Below are 16,039 nucleotides of genomic sequence, written 5' to 3' on the forward strand. Positions count from 1 at the left end.
GCAGTTATATTTCGTTAAAACTGTATGATGTATATATAAGAAGTATGAAGTAATAATATATGAAATTTGCAGACACTAAGTCGCTCTTCTAGTTCTTGGGAACTTCTGGGACTTTGATATTTAAAGATCTCAGTGTCTGAGGAGAGAGGCAGAGGGGAAGAGGAGCAGGGGGGGCAGGGAGAAGCAGGCCGGAGGCACAGATTGTGTAGATGTGTATGAGAGTAATGTAATGTCCATGTCTGCATGCTGAAAGAGGACGTGCTGGTCTGACCCCCCTCCTCCTTTCAGGGTGGAGCCCGGTGGAGTCCGATGGCTGAGACCAGGTCTGAGGAAGTGTAAGTGTGTTTTTACTTTGATTCATGAAAACAAAGCAGCGCACATTCAGCCATCTTCAAACTGTGACATCACTCATAGATTAATAACTGCAGCTGTGTTGTGTCTCGTTCTCTCCATCAGATTCCTGTGAACTCACACTCGACACAAACACAGTGAACAGAAACATCCAACTGTCTGACAACAACAGGAAGGCGACACGTGTGAAGGTGGATCAGCCATATCCTGATCATCCAGACAGGTTTGACTGCTGGGAACAGCTGCTGTGTAGAAATGGTCTGACTGGTCGCTGTTACTGGGAGGTCGAGTGGAGAGGAAGAGTTGATATGTCAGTGAGTTACAGAGGAATCAGCAGGAGAGGAGACAGAGCTGACTGTTTGTTTGGAGGGAATGATCAGTCCTGGAGACTGAGCTGCTCTGATGTTGGTTACTCTGTCTGTCACAGTAACAGAAGAACATCCTCCTCCTCCTCCTCCTCCTCCTCGTCCTCCTCCTCTGTCTCTCACAGAGTAGCAGTGTATGTGGACTGTCCTGCTGGCACTCTGTCCTTCTACAGAGTCTCCTCTGACACACTGATCCACCTCCACACCTTCAACACCACATTCACTGAACCTCTTTATCCTGGCTTTGGGTTTGTGTTCGGGTTCAGGTCTGGTTCCTCAGTGTCTCTGTGTTCTCTGTAGGAGGGAGAGTCTCCTCCTGTTAGAGAAACACATCAGTTGAGTCTGTACAGGATCACAGCTACAGAAATCTTTCAGGTTATTGTCATAAATTCATCAATGAACTCAAAGTGATTTTCAAAGATTCTTCATTTCCACTGTAAACTTGTTCCACTTCCAGTCCTTTAAAGATGGCTGCTCTGATCATTAAATGGTGGAAATGTGGCCAAAAGTCTGTGGACGCCGTTGTCCATAAAGAAATGATTTTTCCCAGTTTGGTGTGGAAGAACTTGGCTGATCCTGCACAGAGCCCTGACCTGAACCCCATCCAACACCTCTGGAGCGCTGACTGTGAACCCCTGCAGCAGGTTCAGCATCTGCTGGAAAGACTGAAACCAGAAGAGTGGACATGATGTCACAGTCACATGTTACTCTGTCACATACTGAGGGAATATGTTCAGCTGTCCACATACTTTTGGCCACATAGTGTATCACAGCACCAGAAGGTCGACAAGGCGGCGATCTCTTGCTGTGGCCGCACAACTTTATTCTCACACTCGTTCCTTCTGCTCCTTGAGGATTAAAATGCAGACTTAGTCCCCAACCGATACACCAAAGAGAGACTTGCAGCTGCAGGGTGAGGGGGAAACATCGTACATTTCAAGGCATCGTGATGACGACTGACACTCGCTTTCTTTTACCTGTCACTATATTTCTTCTACTCAAAGTGATTTTCAAAGATTCCTAATTTCTACTGTAAACTTGTTCCACTTCCAGAATGAGAACAGTTCAGTTTGAGCCTTTTATTTGCATTTGATTTAAACAAACAGGAAGTAACACCACTCAGTGCTTTTGAATTAATCAGCGGTGCAATCAACAAGAATAAAGCTTGTCTAGATTTGGTTTTCATGCATCTTTATTTTTTCACGCGTGCTGTTTCTATTTTTATTTCCTGTTTAAATGTGTACGATCCTCAGCGTCGACCTGTTGAGTATTTACAGTCGTTTCACTGTTCAGATAACTGATCTTATTCTCCATCTCGCTGCTCCGACAGCTGCACCCAAACAAACGACTGTCCATCTGCAACTACAATCTGAACTAAAGCTGTGACCTGACTCTAAATATAATCCGTCCGAGCATTAGAAAGAATAATCATCTGTGTTCAGCAGCAGATCTGATTGTGTCTGAGCTGATCTGATGAATGACAGGAAGTTCTTTCAAACATGTCGGAAGAGTCGCATCGTGCTGATTAAAGACACACGACTTGTGCAGCACGTTGCAGAAGCAAAACGCAGTCAGAGCAGCAACAATGCAGCAACACACATCAAATTACAGTTAAATGCACGAGGCTGTTTCTCCTGCTGCATGCTGGGAAGCTCTCCTGTTCGCCTGACAATGTGAACTCGCACTGAACGACAGTATGTCGTCTAATATGAAGCTCAGGATCAGAATCAGCTTCGTTGGCCAAGCATGTGAACACACACAAGGAACCTGACTCTGGTTTCTTCATCGCTCTCAGTGTACTCACACAGAACCAGACAGAACAGCTAAGAACAAGGAGAACAAAGCTGAACAGATGAAGGGAAAGATCAGACAGGACTGTTGTGTGAAAAAATATGTGCATATAGAAATCTACTGTTGCCTTTATAAAAAGCTCCAATGAGCAGCTACAGGAATAAAAAGTCTACAGTGTGTACAAGTCAAGCAGAGCAGCAAATAAAACCTGAATGGATCTCCATGGAGGGGGTGGTTATGTGCAGCGTGTGCATGTATACATGTCTGTCTGCAGCCAGCAGGATGTATACTGACAGTGGCAGTGCGCGATGACGTGTACATGCTGAAAAACTGAATCTAGAAGTGGATGTTTTGGTGCTGCAGGGTTACTGACGCTGTGCTGTAGAAATGCTCTCTGGGTGTTTCCTGTTCAAAGTTCAGTTTCACTTCCTCTGAACGTCGAGTCGCAGATAGTTTTCTCCTCTGAAGCTGCAGCTGAAGGTAATGTAACCCGTCTGAAGTGTTTGACTCGTTAACACAAGCTGTCGGCAGCTTAGTTTCACAGAAACAGCAGAAAGCTGCCGCTCGACGCTTCATTTCTCCAAACTCACAGCTCTGAGTTTCACTGGAAACTCGGGACGAAGGAGGCCAAACAGCCGCCATTAATGTTACAAATATCGGCCATGTTGTGTCAGTGGATGGTCCGTCGTTATATTTCTGACTGATGTGCAGACACTAAGCGAGCTGCTCCTCCAACAGGAACTAGTCCTTTATGTCAGTTTGTAACTGAGTACATTTCAGTACAGTCTTGAAGTACTTGTACTTTCCTTGAATATTTCTGCTGCTTTATACTTCTGCTCTGTATCTGCCTATATTTGACTGTTTACTTCACTACGTGTTGTTACTTTTCAGATTCAGATTCACTATTAAACATTCAACTTCCTCAAAGTGTATAAAACAGTTCAAAGTGGCTCCACCTCAGCCAGCTACAACACAGAGTTGTAGTTACACATCAGTGACACAATAATAAAGTAATAATATAACAGTGACAGCAGCCGTTGTGCAAAGTTTTCAGTGCAGGACTTTTACTTGTAGCAGAGTATCTTTACAGTGTGGTATTAGTACTTTTACTGCAGTAAAGGATCCACCACTTGGTACTGTGCAGATTCACATTTTACACAAAATATTTGATCAAAAAGTAAAATATGAAGTAACATTACAGGTTAAAGTATCTGTTGTTGAATTCAAGGGACATTTCCTTGAATATAAAGTAGTGAAAGTTATCTCCACCTCACAGCTACAACATTAAAACTCTGTCAGCAACTTCCTGCTTTACATGAACGCACGAGTCATAATAATCTGATGACAGAATATATAACAGCACAACAGTCACAGGGCGCTTCACTGCACCGAGTGCTTTTACTTTTAATACTTTAATTATCCTGATTATACTTTTGCTGAAGTAACATTTTCAGTGCAGGACTTTTACTTGTAGTGGAGTATTTCCTTTTACTGCAGTAAAGGATCTGAGCACTGCCTTTAATCTCAGGAGGAAACACTGCCACATTTATCTGGTTACTTTGCAGAGTCAGTAAAAGATGAACTTCTTGTACTTTAACTTTGAATGCAGGACTTTTTCTTTGACCAGAGTATTTTCTCAGTGTGGTATTAATAGTTGTGAGTACTTCAAAAAATGTCCCATTTTATAAGATTTTCTTTTCTATAAATCTGACAAATATCTTTATTCTATCATTACAATTCATGTTTTTTTATTCTCTTTTCCTCCTTTAACAAAACCTAAAAACCTAATAATTCAAATTATGAATTAATTATTATGAAAAAAAGTTTGTTTTTTCTTTTTTTGTGGTTGTAATTAATAGTTTTCCATTAATGTTCAGGTTCGCCTCTGTGGACTTTGGGCTCCTTATCGAGGTTGAAGGTTCAGCTTTATTGTCTTTATACAACACAGGATGGCACAATACAATACAGCTGTAGCTCCTCCACACTGCACACACAGAACAGGTCTGAACAAATATTCAGAAAATTTTAAATGAGAACGAAACGAAACAGAACAAAGTATATAAAAGTATCACTAAAGGAAGAAATCAAACGGAAACTAAATGAATACGAAGAGCAACGTAACAGAATAACTCTCAGAAGCAGTTTAATGTACAGAACAGTGTGCGGCCTCCAACATGTAGAGCTCAGGTCCATTACAATCATTTGGGCGACACTTTGCGTCAAACGCACTCGGACGAGTTTAATAACAATCATTCAGGCGTAACTGAAAGTTTTAGTTTTGAATTGACTGAATATTAAAGAAACTGAAGCTTCCCGTCAAATTCAATCAGCGTGTCAGTGAAGGTAAATCTGCACTTCACTGCAGCTTCATGACGCCATCTAGTGGCCTGATAGTAGAAGTCCAGCAGCTGATGGCAGCTTCCTCTGCCTCACTGCTGTCTGACTGCATTCAGCTGACACTGATATGAAACAGAAAGTAACAGCCAATCACTGGAGGAGCAGCTGATCTTCTTACAGGAGAAATGATGGAAAGGAGGATTTCAGTTGATGTGCAGATGAAGGATTTGTGTTTCCTCTCCAGATCAAAGTGTGTGTGAGCTGATGTGGATGTGAGTTCAGCAGCATGAATCAGTGTGAGGACAGAGAGGAGGAGCCCCTCCCTCTAAAACCAGTCTGTGTGGGGAACATGGCAGCCAGACCAGAGCTCAGAGGTGAGATGAGGATCTCTAACTGTCCATGACTCTTCTCCATGTCAGAGCTCAGCACTCAGATCACTGCACCATCATTATTCACACTCAAAGCTCTGTGTGTGTTGTGTTCAAGCCCAGAGCAGCAGAGACCAGACTCTGCTGAGTCTGGACCTGGACCTGAGCCCAGCTGTGTGTCCTTCAAGAGTGACCGGTCAAAGGATATTATGATCAATTTTAAACAAAGACGTTTATCTGACAAAAAGTAAGTTACTTTTAATTGTTAGTAATTACATGTATTTTATATTATTTTAAGTATTTTTTGCTGGGAGACTTTTACTGAACATGTGAGCTTGAATTAATTTGTTTTTCGGTCAGGATCCATCAGAGACCAGATTCTCCTGGACCTGGACCTGAGCCCAGCTGTGTGTCCTTCAGGAGTCACCGGTCAAAGAATATTATTACTAATTTTAAACGACATTTCTCTGACAGACAGTAAGTAGTTGTCAGCATTCAAAGTGTTGGACAGTCTGACCTAAAATGTTCATATTTCCCTCCTCATGTTGCTCACTGCTGATGTTTGTCCTCATTAAGTCCAGTCTGACCAGTTGTCCTCATAATGTTCCTGTTCTCCTAGAATGATGATGATGAAGGTCAGAGGAAGATTAGTATTAAAGGACAGGTTCACGTGCTTCCAGTCCGTCCCTAAACAACACTGACGTGCCCACATGTACACTGAGAGAGTTGTTGGTGGCTGGAACTGGTCCTCCTGTGCACACTGGCCCTGAGCAGATCTCTTCCTCATGTGATTTCAATGGAAGTGGTGGAGGACAAAATCCACAGTCCTGGTTCTGTGTAAAAACACATTGTAAAGTTCAGCTGAGGATAATATGAGGCTTCAGCAGTCTGACTTACACAAATCAAGTGGGGATCTTCCAAAGTGTCTTTAGTCTGAAACTGCTCTTTGAATTTTGTCCTAAAAAGCTTCACCTACCAAAGTCTGTAAATAACAGTCAGGATATTTGTGGTGAGTCTAGTAATGCAAACGTTAGAATACAGGCCAACAGTGTCGCTGCTGACGGACCCCACAGTTCAGTTTGTTATCTGTCAGTAACAGTAAAATCTGCTCAGAGATCAGGACATTTAGTCCTGCTTTGGTCCAATATTTTATAGGAAAATTAAGCGATGATACACAGACTGAAATCATTCAGCTTCATGTTTTATTGAACTTTGGTGTGTTGATCCTTTTCTTGCTGATAGCTGCTAGTTTCTCCAGCAGCTTCTGAGTCTGAAGACTAAAAAAGTGAATTTCCATCCCTGGTGGTCTTCCTCTCTGTCCAACAGGATCTCTGGGAGACCAGCTTCTTATTTCCCTCCTCATGTTGTTGATACAAGAATTTAAAACTTCAAAACAAAACTAGTATAAAGAACGACATTCACTTTCGATACCACGGCAAAAATATGCAAAAGTCCTAGGCACACAAAATAGGTAAAATACATATATATACCTCACTTGTAGGCCGACACATTGTTTATGTCGTATTAGATCTTTGTTTCTCTAATGTTGCTTCAGTTGTAAACACAGTAGGTACAGTGGTCTCTGTGGGTTTCCCCTTATAAATACATACAGTGGACAGTTAGGAGAAGCAGACAGGACCAGCACGGGAGCTAAGCAATGCACTGCTGTGGACGAGAGCCGAAACTAAACGGATTTTAGCCCCCTAAAAGAAGGCCCACCTAAAAAAATATCAGTTTAAGTGTACGCTGTATTTAGAATATTTTCACCGCCTTACCTTGCCGTCAGACAGCCCTTTCCTACGGGAACCTGAAGCCTTAGATCTTCAACCATAGCAACTATAACCATCGCAGAGAGTCTGAGGAAACACAGCTGCTTTCTTATTGATGCTGCTGATGGAAGAACTCAGATGTCTGAGTGTTGACAATCAGACAGCAGCTCAGTTTGTTTCCTACAACATGAGAGAACTGTTTCTACATTGATTCACTCTGCAGTGCCTTTAAGAAACGTTGTGTTTCAGTGGTGGAAAACAGTTCTGCTGGATGGCCGGACAAAACAACCAGCAAACTGTTTTGTCAAATGTCTCCACAACACACTGTTAGTCTGTGTTCTGGGTGCAGTGCAGATTATATACTGTGTTTATGTGTTTCTATCAGGAGGAAGCTGGAAAAACCAGAACCCAGCTGTGTGTCCATGAAGAGTGACAGGTCCATGGATCCTCCTATATTCTTCAAAGATGGACGTCACTCTGCTGATCAAAGGTGAGGATTTAAAACTGATGTGAGAAACTAAACAGTGTGTTTGTATCAGATTCTCAGTTGTGAGATCTCCAGTTTTTAAACCTTTACTGACTTATATGGAAGTTCTCTGAGCACCAATGTTCTCTTTCAGCAGCAGCTGCCTCACACTCACACAGTCAAACACATTCCCAGTGGGAGCTGCCCAGTACAACCAGTCTGATACAACCAGACACTGAGCGGCTCCACTGGAGGGCCTTTAGCTCATGTTTGTCTCTGTGTGGACAGACATAACGTGAGCTAATTCTTCATGATTCCTCCACAGAGTCGACCAGGAGAGCTCAGAGGTTCCCAGTGGTCGGTCTGCCCAGCAGCATCAAACACACCTGGACTCCATATTTATGGTCTGTACATGTACAACAACTACTTTTACATCTCTTCTAGTCACAATAATCTCCACGCTGCACTTTTCAGACCAGTGGATTGTCAGTCTGTCCAACATGGATCTGATGTTTGGTTCCATGATTTTAGTTTGATTGTTTCATTCACATAATCATCTGTTCCAGCTGCTGGAGGAGAACATTGTCACTTTTGTGAAGAACGAGCTGAAGAAGATCCAGAAGGTTCTGAGTCCAGATTACCCAGAATGCTTAGAGAGTCAGAGGGAGGATGAGGAGGTGTTGGACGGTGAGGAGGAAGAGCAGAGGAGGAGCAGCAGAGAGGCATTTCTGAAGATCACACTGCACTTCCTGAGGAGAATGAAGCAGGAGGAGCTGGCTGACTGTCTGCAGAGCAGTAAGAGGATTTCTCTAAAGATTCAACATGCTGGATAAATGGGACATTTACTGATGTCTCAAGAGATGGAGGGAAATATTATTGATCTGATTTTTTTGTGTGTTTATTCAGGAAGTCCTTCTGGTGTTTGTCAGCGTAAACTTAAATCCAACCTGAAGAAGAAGTTCCAGTGTGTGTTTGAGGGGATCGCTAAAGCAGGAAACCCAACCCTTCTGAACCAGATCTACACAGAGCTCTACATCACAGAGGGAGGGACTGCAGAGGTCAACGATGAACATGAGGTCAGACAGATTGAAACAGCATCCAGGAAACCAGACAGACCAGAAACAACAATCAGACGTGAAGACATCTTTAAACCCTCACCTGGAAGAGATGAACCAATCAGAACAGTGATGACAAAGGGAGTGGCTGGCATTGGGAAAACAGTCTTAACACAGAAGTTCACTCTGGACTGGGCTGAAGACAAAGCCAACCAGGACATACACTTCACATTTCCATTCACTTTCAGAGAGCTGAATGTGCTGAAAGAGGAAAAGTACAGCTTGGTGGAACTTGTTCATCACTTCTTTACTGAAACCAAAGAAGCAGGAATCTGCAGGTTTGAAGAGTTCCAGGTTTTGTTCATCTTTGACGGTCTGGATGAGTGTCGACTTCCTCTGGACTTCCACAACAATGAGGTCCTGACTGACGCTACAAAGTCCACCTCAGTGGACGTGCTGCTAACAAACCTCATCAGGGGGAACCTGCTTCCCTCTGCTCGCCTCTGGATAACCACACGACCTGCAGCAGCCAATCAGATCCCTCCTGGGTGTGTTGACATGGTGACAGAGGTCAGAGGGTTCACCGACCCACAGAAGGAGGAGTACTTCAGGAAGAGATTCAGAGATGAGGAGCAGGCCGTTAGAATCATCTCCCACATCAAGACATCACGAAGCCTCCACATCATGTGCCACATCCCGGTCTTCTGCTGGATCACTGCTACAGTTCTGGAGGAGGTGTTGAAGACCAGAAAGGGAGGAGAGCTGCCCAAGACCCTGACTGAGATGTACATCCACTTCCTGGTGGTTCAGTCCAAACTGAAGAATGTCAAGTATGATGGAGGAGCTGAGACAGATCCACACTGGACTCCAGAGAGCAGGAAGATGATTGAGTCTCTGGGAAAACTGGCTTTTGAGCAGCTGCAGAAAGGCAACCTGATCTTCTACAAATCAGACCTGACAGAGTGTGGCATTGATATCAGAGCAGCCTCAGTGTACTCAGGAGTGTTCACACAGATCTTTAGAGAGGAGAGAGGGCTGTACCAGGACAAGGTGTTCTGCTTCGTCCATCTGAGCGTTCAGGAGTTTCTGGCTGCTCTTCATGTCCATCTGACATTCATCAACTCTGGTGTCAATTTGCTCTCAGAAGACCAAGCAACCTACCATGAATCTACAGTGACACACGTGTACCAGAGTGCTGTGGACAAGGCCTTACAGAGTCCAAATGGACACCTGGACTTGTTCCTCCGCTTCCTCCTGGGACTTTCACTGCAGACCAATCAGACTCTCCTACGAGGCCTGCTGACACAGACAGGAAGTGTCTCAAAAAACAGTCAGGAAACAGTCGAGTACATCAAGAAGAAGATCGAAGAGACTCCCTCTGCAGAGAAAAGCATCAATCTGTTCCACTGTCTGAATGAACTGAATGATCGTTCTCTAGTGGATCAGATCCAACAGTCCCTGAGATCAGGAAGTCTCTCCACAGATAAACTGTCTCCTGCTCAGTGGTCAGCTCTGGTCTTCATCTTACTGTCATCAGGAAAAGATCTGGACGTGTTTGACCTGAAAAAATACTCTGCTTCAGAGGAGGCTCTTCTGAGGCTGCTGCCAGTGGTCAAAGCCTCCAACAAAGCTCTGTAAGTAGATACATAGTGGGATTTATTCATCCTAATTCATTCATTCATCAAAATACTGTGCTATCATTCAACTGGAGAAAAAAATAAATAACTTCTTTCCTTATTGTTGTCTCTCCAGGCTGAGTGACTGTAACCTCTCAGAGAGAAGCTGTGAAGCTGTGTCCTCAGTTCTCAGCTCCCAGTCCTCTAGTCTGAGAGAGCTGGACCTGAGTAACAACGACCTGCAGGATTCAGGAGTGAAGCTGCTGACGGCTGGACTGGAGAGTCCACATTGTGAACTGGAAACTCTCAGGTCAGATTAAGTCACAGATTGTCTCATTTTTTAAGTTATTTCTCTAAATTTCAAGCTCCACTTAACATCACAGAGCTGCTAGCATGGCTGTATCCTCTTTAACATTTAGATCACACTGTTGAATCCCTGATTCAGTCACTGTATTTATTCATTTACTTGGAGAGTCTCCTCTTGTATCTGACGGACGGGACCCTCAGATGATCTGCCATGTGTGTTGTTTTGTGTGTTTGCAGGCTGTCAGGCTGTCTGATCACAGAGGAAGGCTGTGCTTCTCTGGCCTCAGCTCTGAGCTCCAACCCCTCCCATCTGAGAGAGCTGGACCTGAGCTACAATCATCCAGGAGACTCAGGAGTGAAGCTGCTGTCTGCTGGACTGGAGGATCCACACTGGAGCCTGGACACTCTCAGGTATGAAGAGGCCTTCAGTCTGAAAGAGGAGGAAGAACATTTTCTCTGTCTTTTTGGTTAAAGGTGGATATGAGTTATGTGAACAATCACACATGTAGGAAGCCTTTTTCCTTTGCTCAGAACAGAAACACTGGTTGAACATAAACAGGAGATATTTGTGTAGGAGGTCTCCAAGGAGAACATCTCCAGGAACAAACATGAGAATTACCTGTTGGTAATAATTTATGCAGTTTGGACAGATGCATGTTAAAGGAACCATCTGTCAGTTTGAGGAATATATTTTTTTGCCCTCTTAATCGAATCAGTTTCATCTCTTTACAGAGATAGGTCCTGGGCATGATTATAATAATATAACAACAATAATAATCTTTATTTAGAGCACTTTTCAAAATCCATATTACAAAGTCCGTCACAATGGCAGCAAAAGAAAACACACAAATCATAAAACCATCTGGTTTTAAAAGAAAACATAAAAAACATTTTTAAGTGAGTAAAACACAAAGAAGAAAATGAAAACTCTAGTAAAATCAGGAATGGCTCTCCGATTAATGTATGTTTTAAGAAGGAACTTAAAAGAGATCAGTGACTCAGCTGACCTGATTTCCTCAGGCCGGCTGTTCCAGAGCCTCGGGGCCTGACTGCAAACGCTCGGTCCCCTTTAGTTTTCAGCCGGGTGTCTGGAACAGACAAAAGACCTCATCCCGAGGATCTCAAAGTATGTGCTGGCGTGTACGGTACTAAGAGGCCAGAGATACAGCAGGGAGAGAGGCCATGAAGTGTCTTAAAAGTAATCAGTGAAGTCTTAAAATCTATTCTGAAACATACTGGGAGCCAGTGTAAAGAGGCTGAATCAGGAGTTATGTGATCACGTTTCTTGGTTCTGGTTAAAAGCCTGGCAGCTGAGTTCTGTACAGTCTGGAGTCCATCAATAGATTTTTGGTTTAGGCAAGTAAAAAGGCTGTTGTAGTAATCCAGGCGTGATGAGAAGAAGGATGAATGATGGTTAGCCTAGCTTAGCACAAAGACTGGAAGCAGTGGGAAACTGCTAGCCTAGCTCAATCAAAAGAGAAAAATAAACCTTCCAATAACTCAAAAGCACTTATATTTAGTTAATACTGTGCTCGAACCTGACGACCACAGGACAGGACTTTGAGATGCTGCATTCAAGTGTATTTCTCAAAATGTTGGACTGTTCCTTTATCAGTGTAAAACAGTTATATGTGATTTAATATATGAAATACTAATATATGAAATTTGACACTAAGTCGCTCTTCTACATTTTGGGAACTTCTGGGACTTTGATATTAAAAGATTTACACAGGAAAGAGTCATGACGACTTCTCCCCGATATATGGTAATTTATTCACCATATTTACACTGATAACGAACTCAGAGAGAAGATAAAGATAACACATGATGCACAGTCACATATAGGATACGAGGAGAACATGTCTCATAATATAAGATTAAAGCTACGTTGGTTTGTTTAATCAAGACACTGTAAGACTGATTATTAATAATCACAGGTGGGTCATTCCTGTTATGCAACAACATTGTGTAGATGTGTATGAGAGTAATGTAATGTCCATGTCTGCATGCTGAAAGAGGACGTGCTGGTCTGACCCCCCTCCTCCTTTCAGGGTGGAGCCCGGTGGAGTCCGATGGCTGAGACCAGGTCTGAGGAAGTGTAAGTGTGTTTTTACTTTGATTCATGAAAACAAAGCAGCACACATTCAGCCATCTTCAAACTGTGACATCACTCATTCACGTCTCTGATGTCGTCATCAAACAGATGATAGATTAATAACTGCAGCTGTGTTGTGTCTCGTTCTCTTCATCAGATTCCTGTGAACTCACACTCGACACAAACACAGTGAACAGAAAGATCAAACTGTCTCACGACAACAACAGGAAGGCGACATATGTGAAGGAGGATCAGCCATATCCTGATCATCCAGACAGGTTTGACTTCTGGCCTCAGCTGCTGTGTAGAAATGGTCTGACTGGTCGCTGTTACTGGGAGGTCGAGTACAGAGGAAGAGTTTATATATCAGTGAGTTACAGAGGAATCAGCAGGAGAGGAGACAGACATGAAGACTGTGTGTTTGGAGGGAATGATCAGTCCTGGAGTCTGAGCTGCTCTGATGATGATGGTTACTCTGTCTGTCACAATAAGAGAAGAACATCCATCTCCTCCTCCTCCTCCTCCTCCTCCTCCATCTCTAACAGAGTAGCAGTGTATGTGGACTGTCCTGCTGGCACTCTGTCCTTCTACAGAGTCTCCTCTGACACACTGATCCACCTCCACACCTTCAACACCACATTCACTGAACCTCTTTATCCTGGCTTTGGGTTTGGGTTCAGGTTCTGGCCCTGGTCTGTTTCCTCAGTGTCTCTGTGTTCTCTGTAGGAGGGAGAGTCTCCTCCTGTTAGAGAAACACATCAGTTAGAGTCTGTACAGGATCACAGTTATCGACCGATATGGGTTTCTTATAGGACCGATACGGATTATTAGTAATCAAGGAGACCGATAACTGATATACATTTGCAGTAAAAATGAAAATCTTTGTGTCAAAATTTAGAATAACACAAACTCCAACATAAACTTTATTCTTTTTTTTGTTATTTACATTTTATTAATAAAATAAAATAAACAATGGGAGGATCCATCTCTTAAATAAACAACAAAACATTTATTCATTTATTTACAATTTTATAATAACTGACGGTAATCTCACCTCCTATATTATCACATAATCTGGAGTTAAAATCCTGTTTTCAAGCTTTTATTGCTTCAGTTTATGTAGAGCTTGCATCTTTTACTTAAAAGTAGTAAATACCACAGAGTAGAAATACTCTGTCAAAAGTCAATGTCTGACATTTAAAACTTGACTCAAGTACAAAAGTATTAGCTTAAAGTACCAAAAGTAAAAGTAGTCATTATGCAGAACGTCTCCATTTCCTCCCACTGTACAAAAATGAAGCCAACATATCCCGGATACTGGAGTCTGCGCTGTAGTGATCGGGGTTGGAATGATCGAGGTCCCGGCCCTCCACCCGGCCAGTTCTGCTCAGCTGTCAATCATGACGTGAAACTCTCTTTTATAGCATCAAATAACTAATTAGAACCAAACTTATCAGAAACATAAACACTTGAACAAACATCAGCGTGATAAGAACGACCTAAAATGACAGAAACCATCTTTGGGAAACATTGGAGTTTTTAGTTTGACTCATGTCCCATCCGCTAACATGGAGGGGGCGGGGTTTATGACCTGTACTGCAGCCCGCCACCAGGGGGCGATCCACATGTTTTTGTTGCATTCCAAGATTTATGGATGATGTGTACAGTCCAAAGTCCAAATTCTGGGCTGCGCGTGGACGTCCACGTAGAGGTCTGCGGACCCTTGCAGAATCGTGGATGTGGAAAGTATGAATTCTGCTTTACTTCCTACTGGCAAACTTACGATTTTACAATCTGTTTATCAAATTTTCTATAAATGTAGTAATATTATTGTAAATTTCACATGTTAAAGGCTACTGGAGATATTAAGGATTTCACTTAAATGAATGGATTATTTTTAAATTAAAATTTGTTTCATTGTTGTTCATTTTGTATCATTTAATAATTTCAAAAACTTTATCTTTCACTAATCTTTTCCTGATTTATCTATTCTTAAAGTCCTTTGCAAAATGTGTAATTTTTTAATAAAGGTATTAATATTGTTATTCATATTAACAAAAGTGTAGAAAGAGGAAAAGATGAACATCAGCTGTGACAAAACATTCACAGAAGACTGAATTTAATGACTGCATCTGGTGAATAAAGTGCTTCCACTTCTGATAATGTGTCTTTGCCTTGAGTCCAGCTCGTCTAACTTTTGCTTCATCATGCCATTACCTCTTTCTTCCTGAACATACGAGAGAGAGAGAGAGAGTGTGTGTGTGTGTGTGTGTGTGTGTGTGTGTAATGGCTTGAATGGAGGTTCAAGGCTGTGAGAGCAGTCTAATGGGTTTATATTTACCTGCCTGCCTCCAGATGCTGCTCAATTTGTTCCATTAGAAAAACAGAAAAGAAGCCCTTTAGAGAAATGACTTTACTGTGACTGACTGCCATGAAGTACTGAAGCTTCAGTTTAGCTGCAGAAATAGCTATGACAGAAAACAAATTAAAAGGGACTCAAGATCAAGTGACGACTTAGGTTTGATCTCAAGACCAAGCTTGAATTAAATAACATATAATAAATAAACTTCTACTGTTGCTGAAACCCATTTTTAAAAATGTATTTTACTCCAAAATACTACAAAGTGTCATTAAACACCAAATGTTATGTTTTGCAAACAGAACTTGGCTCCTTTCATGTTTCTACACACTGAGCTAAATGTTAAAGAAGAAAACTAGTAAGAATATTTTATTCCAGGTGGAGGTAGTAAAGAAGAATATCCAGGTATAGCTTTAAAGAGGCTCCAGGTGGAGGCAGCTTTAAAGAGAGGCTCCAGGTGGAGGTAGAGCTTTAAAGTGACTAAAGGTGGAGGTATAGCTTTAAAGAGAGGCTCCCTTTAAATATAGATGCATTGTTTTAGGGGACGTAGAGCTCTAAAAATAAACTCTTAGTCGATGCAGATCCTTAAACAAAACTTTATAGTGGATGCAAATCTTTAAGAAAGGCTCATAGTAGATGCAGAGCCTTTAAGAGAGGTTCCTGGTGGACTTACAGCCTTTAAGAGGTTCCTGGTGGACTTACAGCCTTTAAGAGAGGTTCCTGGTGGACTTACAGCCTTTAAGAGGTTCCTGGTGGACTTACAGCCTTTAAGAGAGGTTCCTGGTGAACTTACAAAGAGGTTCCTGGTGGTTACAGCCTTTGGTGAACTTACAGCCTTTAAGAGGTTCCTGGTGGACTTACAGCCTTTAAGAGAGGTTCCCGGTGGACTTACAGCCTTTAAGAGGTTCCTGGTGAACTTACAGCCTTTAAGAGAGGTTCCCGGTGGACTTACAGCCTTTAAGAGGTTCCTGGTGAACTTACAGCCTTTAAGAGGTTCCTGGTGAACTTACAGCCTTTGCACAGAAGAATCTAATTAGAACACAGTAGATTTTTATTCATCAAATTATTTGGATTCTGAAAGAAGCAATATGTAGACGTAGAGGGGTAAAAAGAGTGACTCCAGGTGGAGGTAGAGCTTTAAAGAGAGGCTCCAGGTGGAGG

General features: G+C 42.4%; 1 protein-coding gene across 3 annotated transcripts in view; it reads left to right on the forward strand.

The window, feature by feature from the left end:
- LOC122871898 (protein NLRC3-like) overlaps positions 1–14,679 on the forward strand; it is a 43,237-nt gene extending 28,558 nt beyond the window's left edge. The window contains exons 3-12 of one of the 3 annotated variants that reach the window (XM_044187472.1): positions 5,331–5,459; positions 5,573–5,689; positions 7,367–7,471; positions 7,773–7,851; positions 8,014–8,242; positions 8,354–10,136; positions 10,255–10,428; positions 10,662–10,835; positions 12,476–12,522; positions 12,677–14,679. In XM_044187472.1, the coding sequence (XP_044043407.1) occupies positions 5,331–5,459; positions 5,573–5,689; positions 7,367–7,471; positions 7,773–7,851; positions 8,014–8,242; positions 8,354–10,136; positions 10,255–10,428; positions 10,662–10,835; positions 12,476–12,522; positions 12,677–13,245 (3,406 nt within the window). In that variant the 3' untranslated portion in view covers positions 13,246–14,679. The remainder of the gene's footprint in view (positions 1–5,330; positions 5,460–5,572; positions 5,690–7,366; positions 7,472–7,772; positions 7,852–8,013; positions 8,243–8,353; positions 10,137–10,254; positions 10,429–10,661; positions 10,836–12,475; positions 12,523–12,676) is intronic. The other 2 variants (XM_044187470.1, XM_044187471.1) reach the window with 2 other exon arrangements.
- The last annotated feature ends 1,360 nt before the right edge of the window (positions 14,680–16,039 follow it).

This window comes from Siniperca chuatsi, linkage group LG24 (genome assembly GCF_020085105.1).
Source record: "Siniperca chuatsi isolate FFG_IHB_CAS linkage group LG24, ASM2008510v1, whole genome shotgun sequence".
In the NCBI taxonomy this organism is placed as follows: Eukaryota; Metazoa; Chordata; class Actinopteri; order Centrarchiformes; family Sinipercidae; genus Siniperca; species Siniperca chuatsi.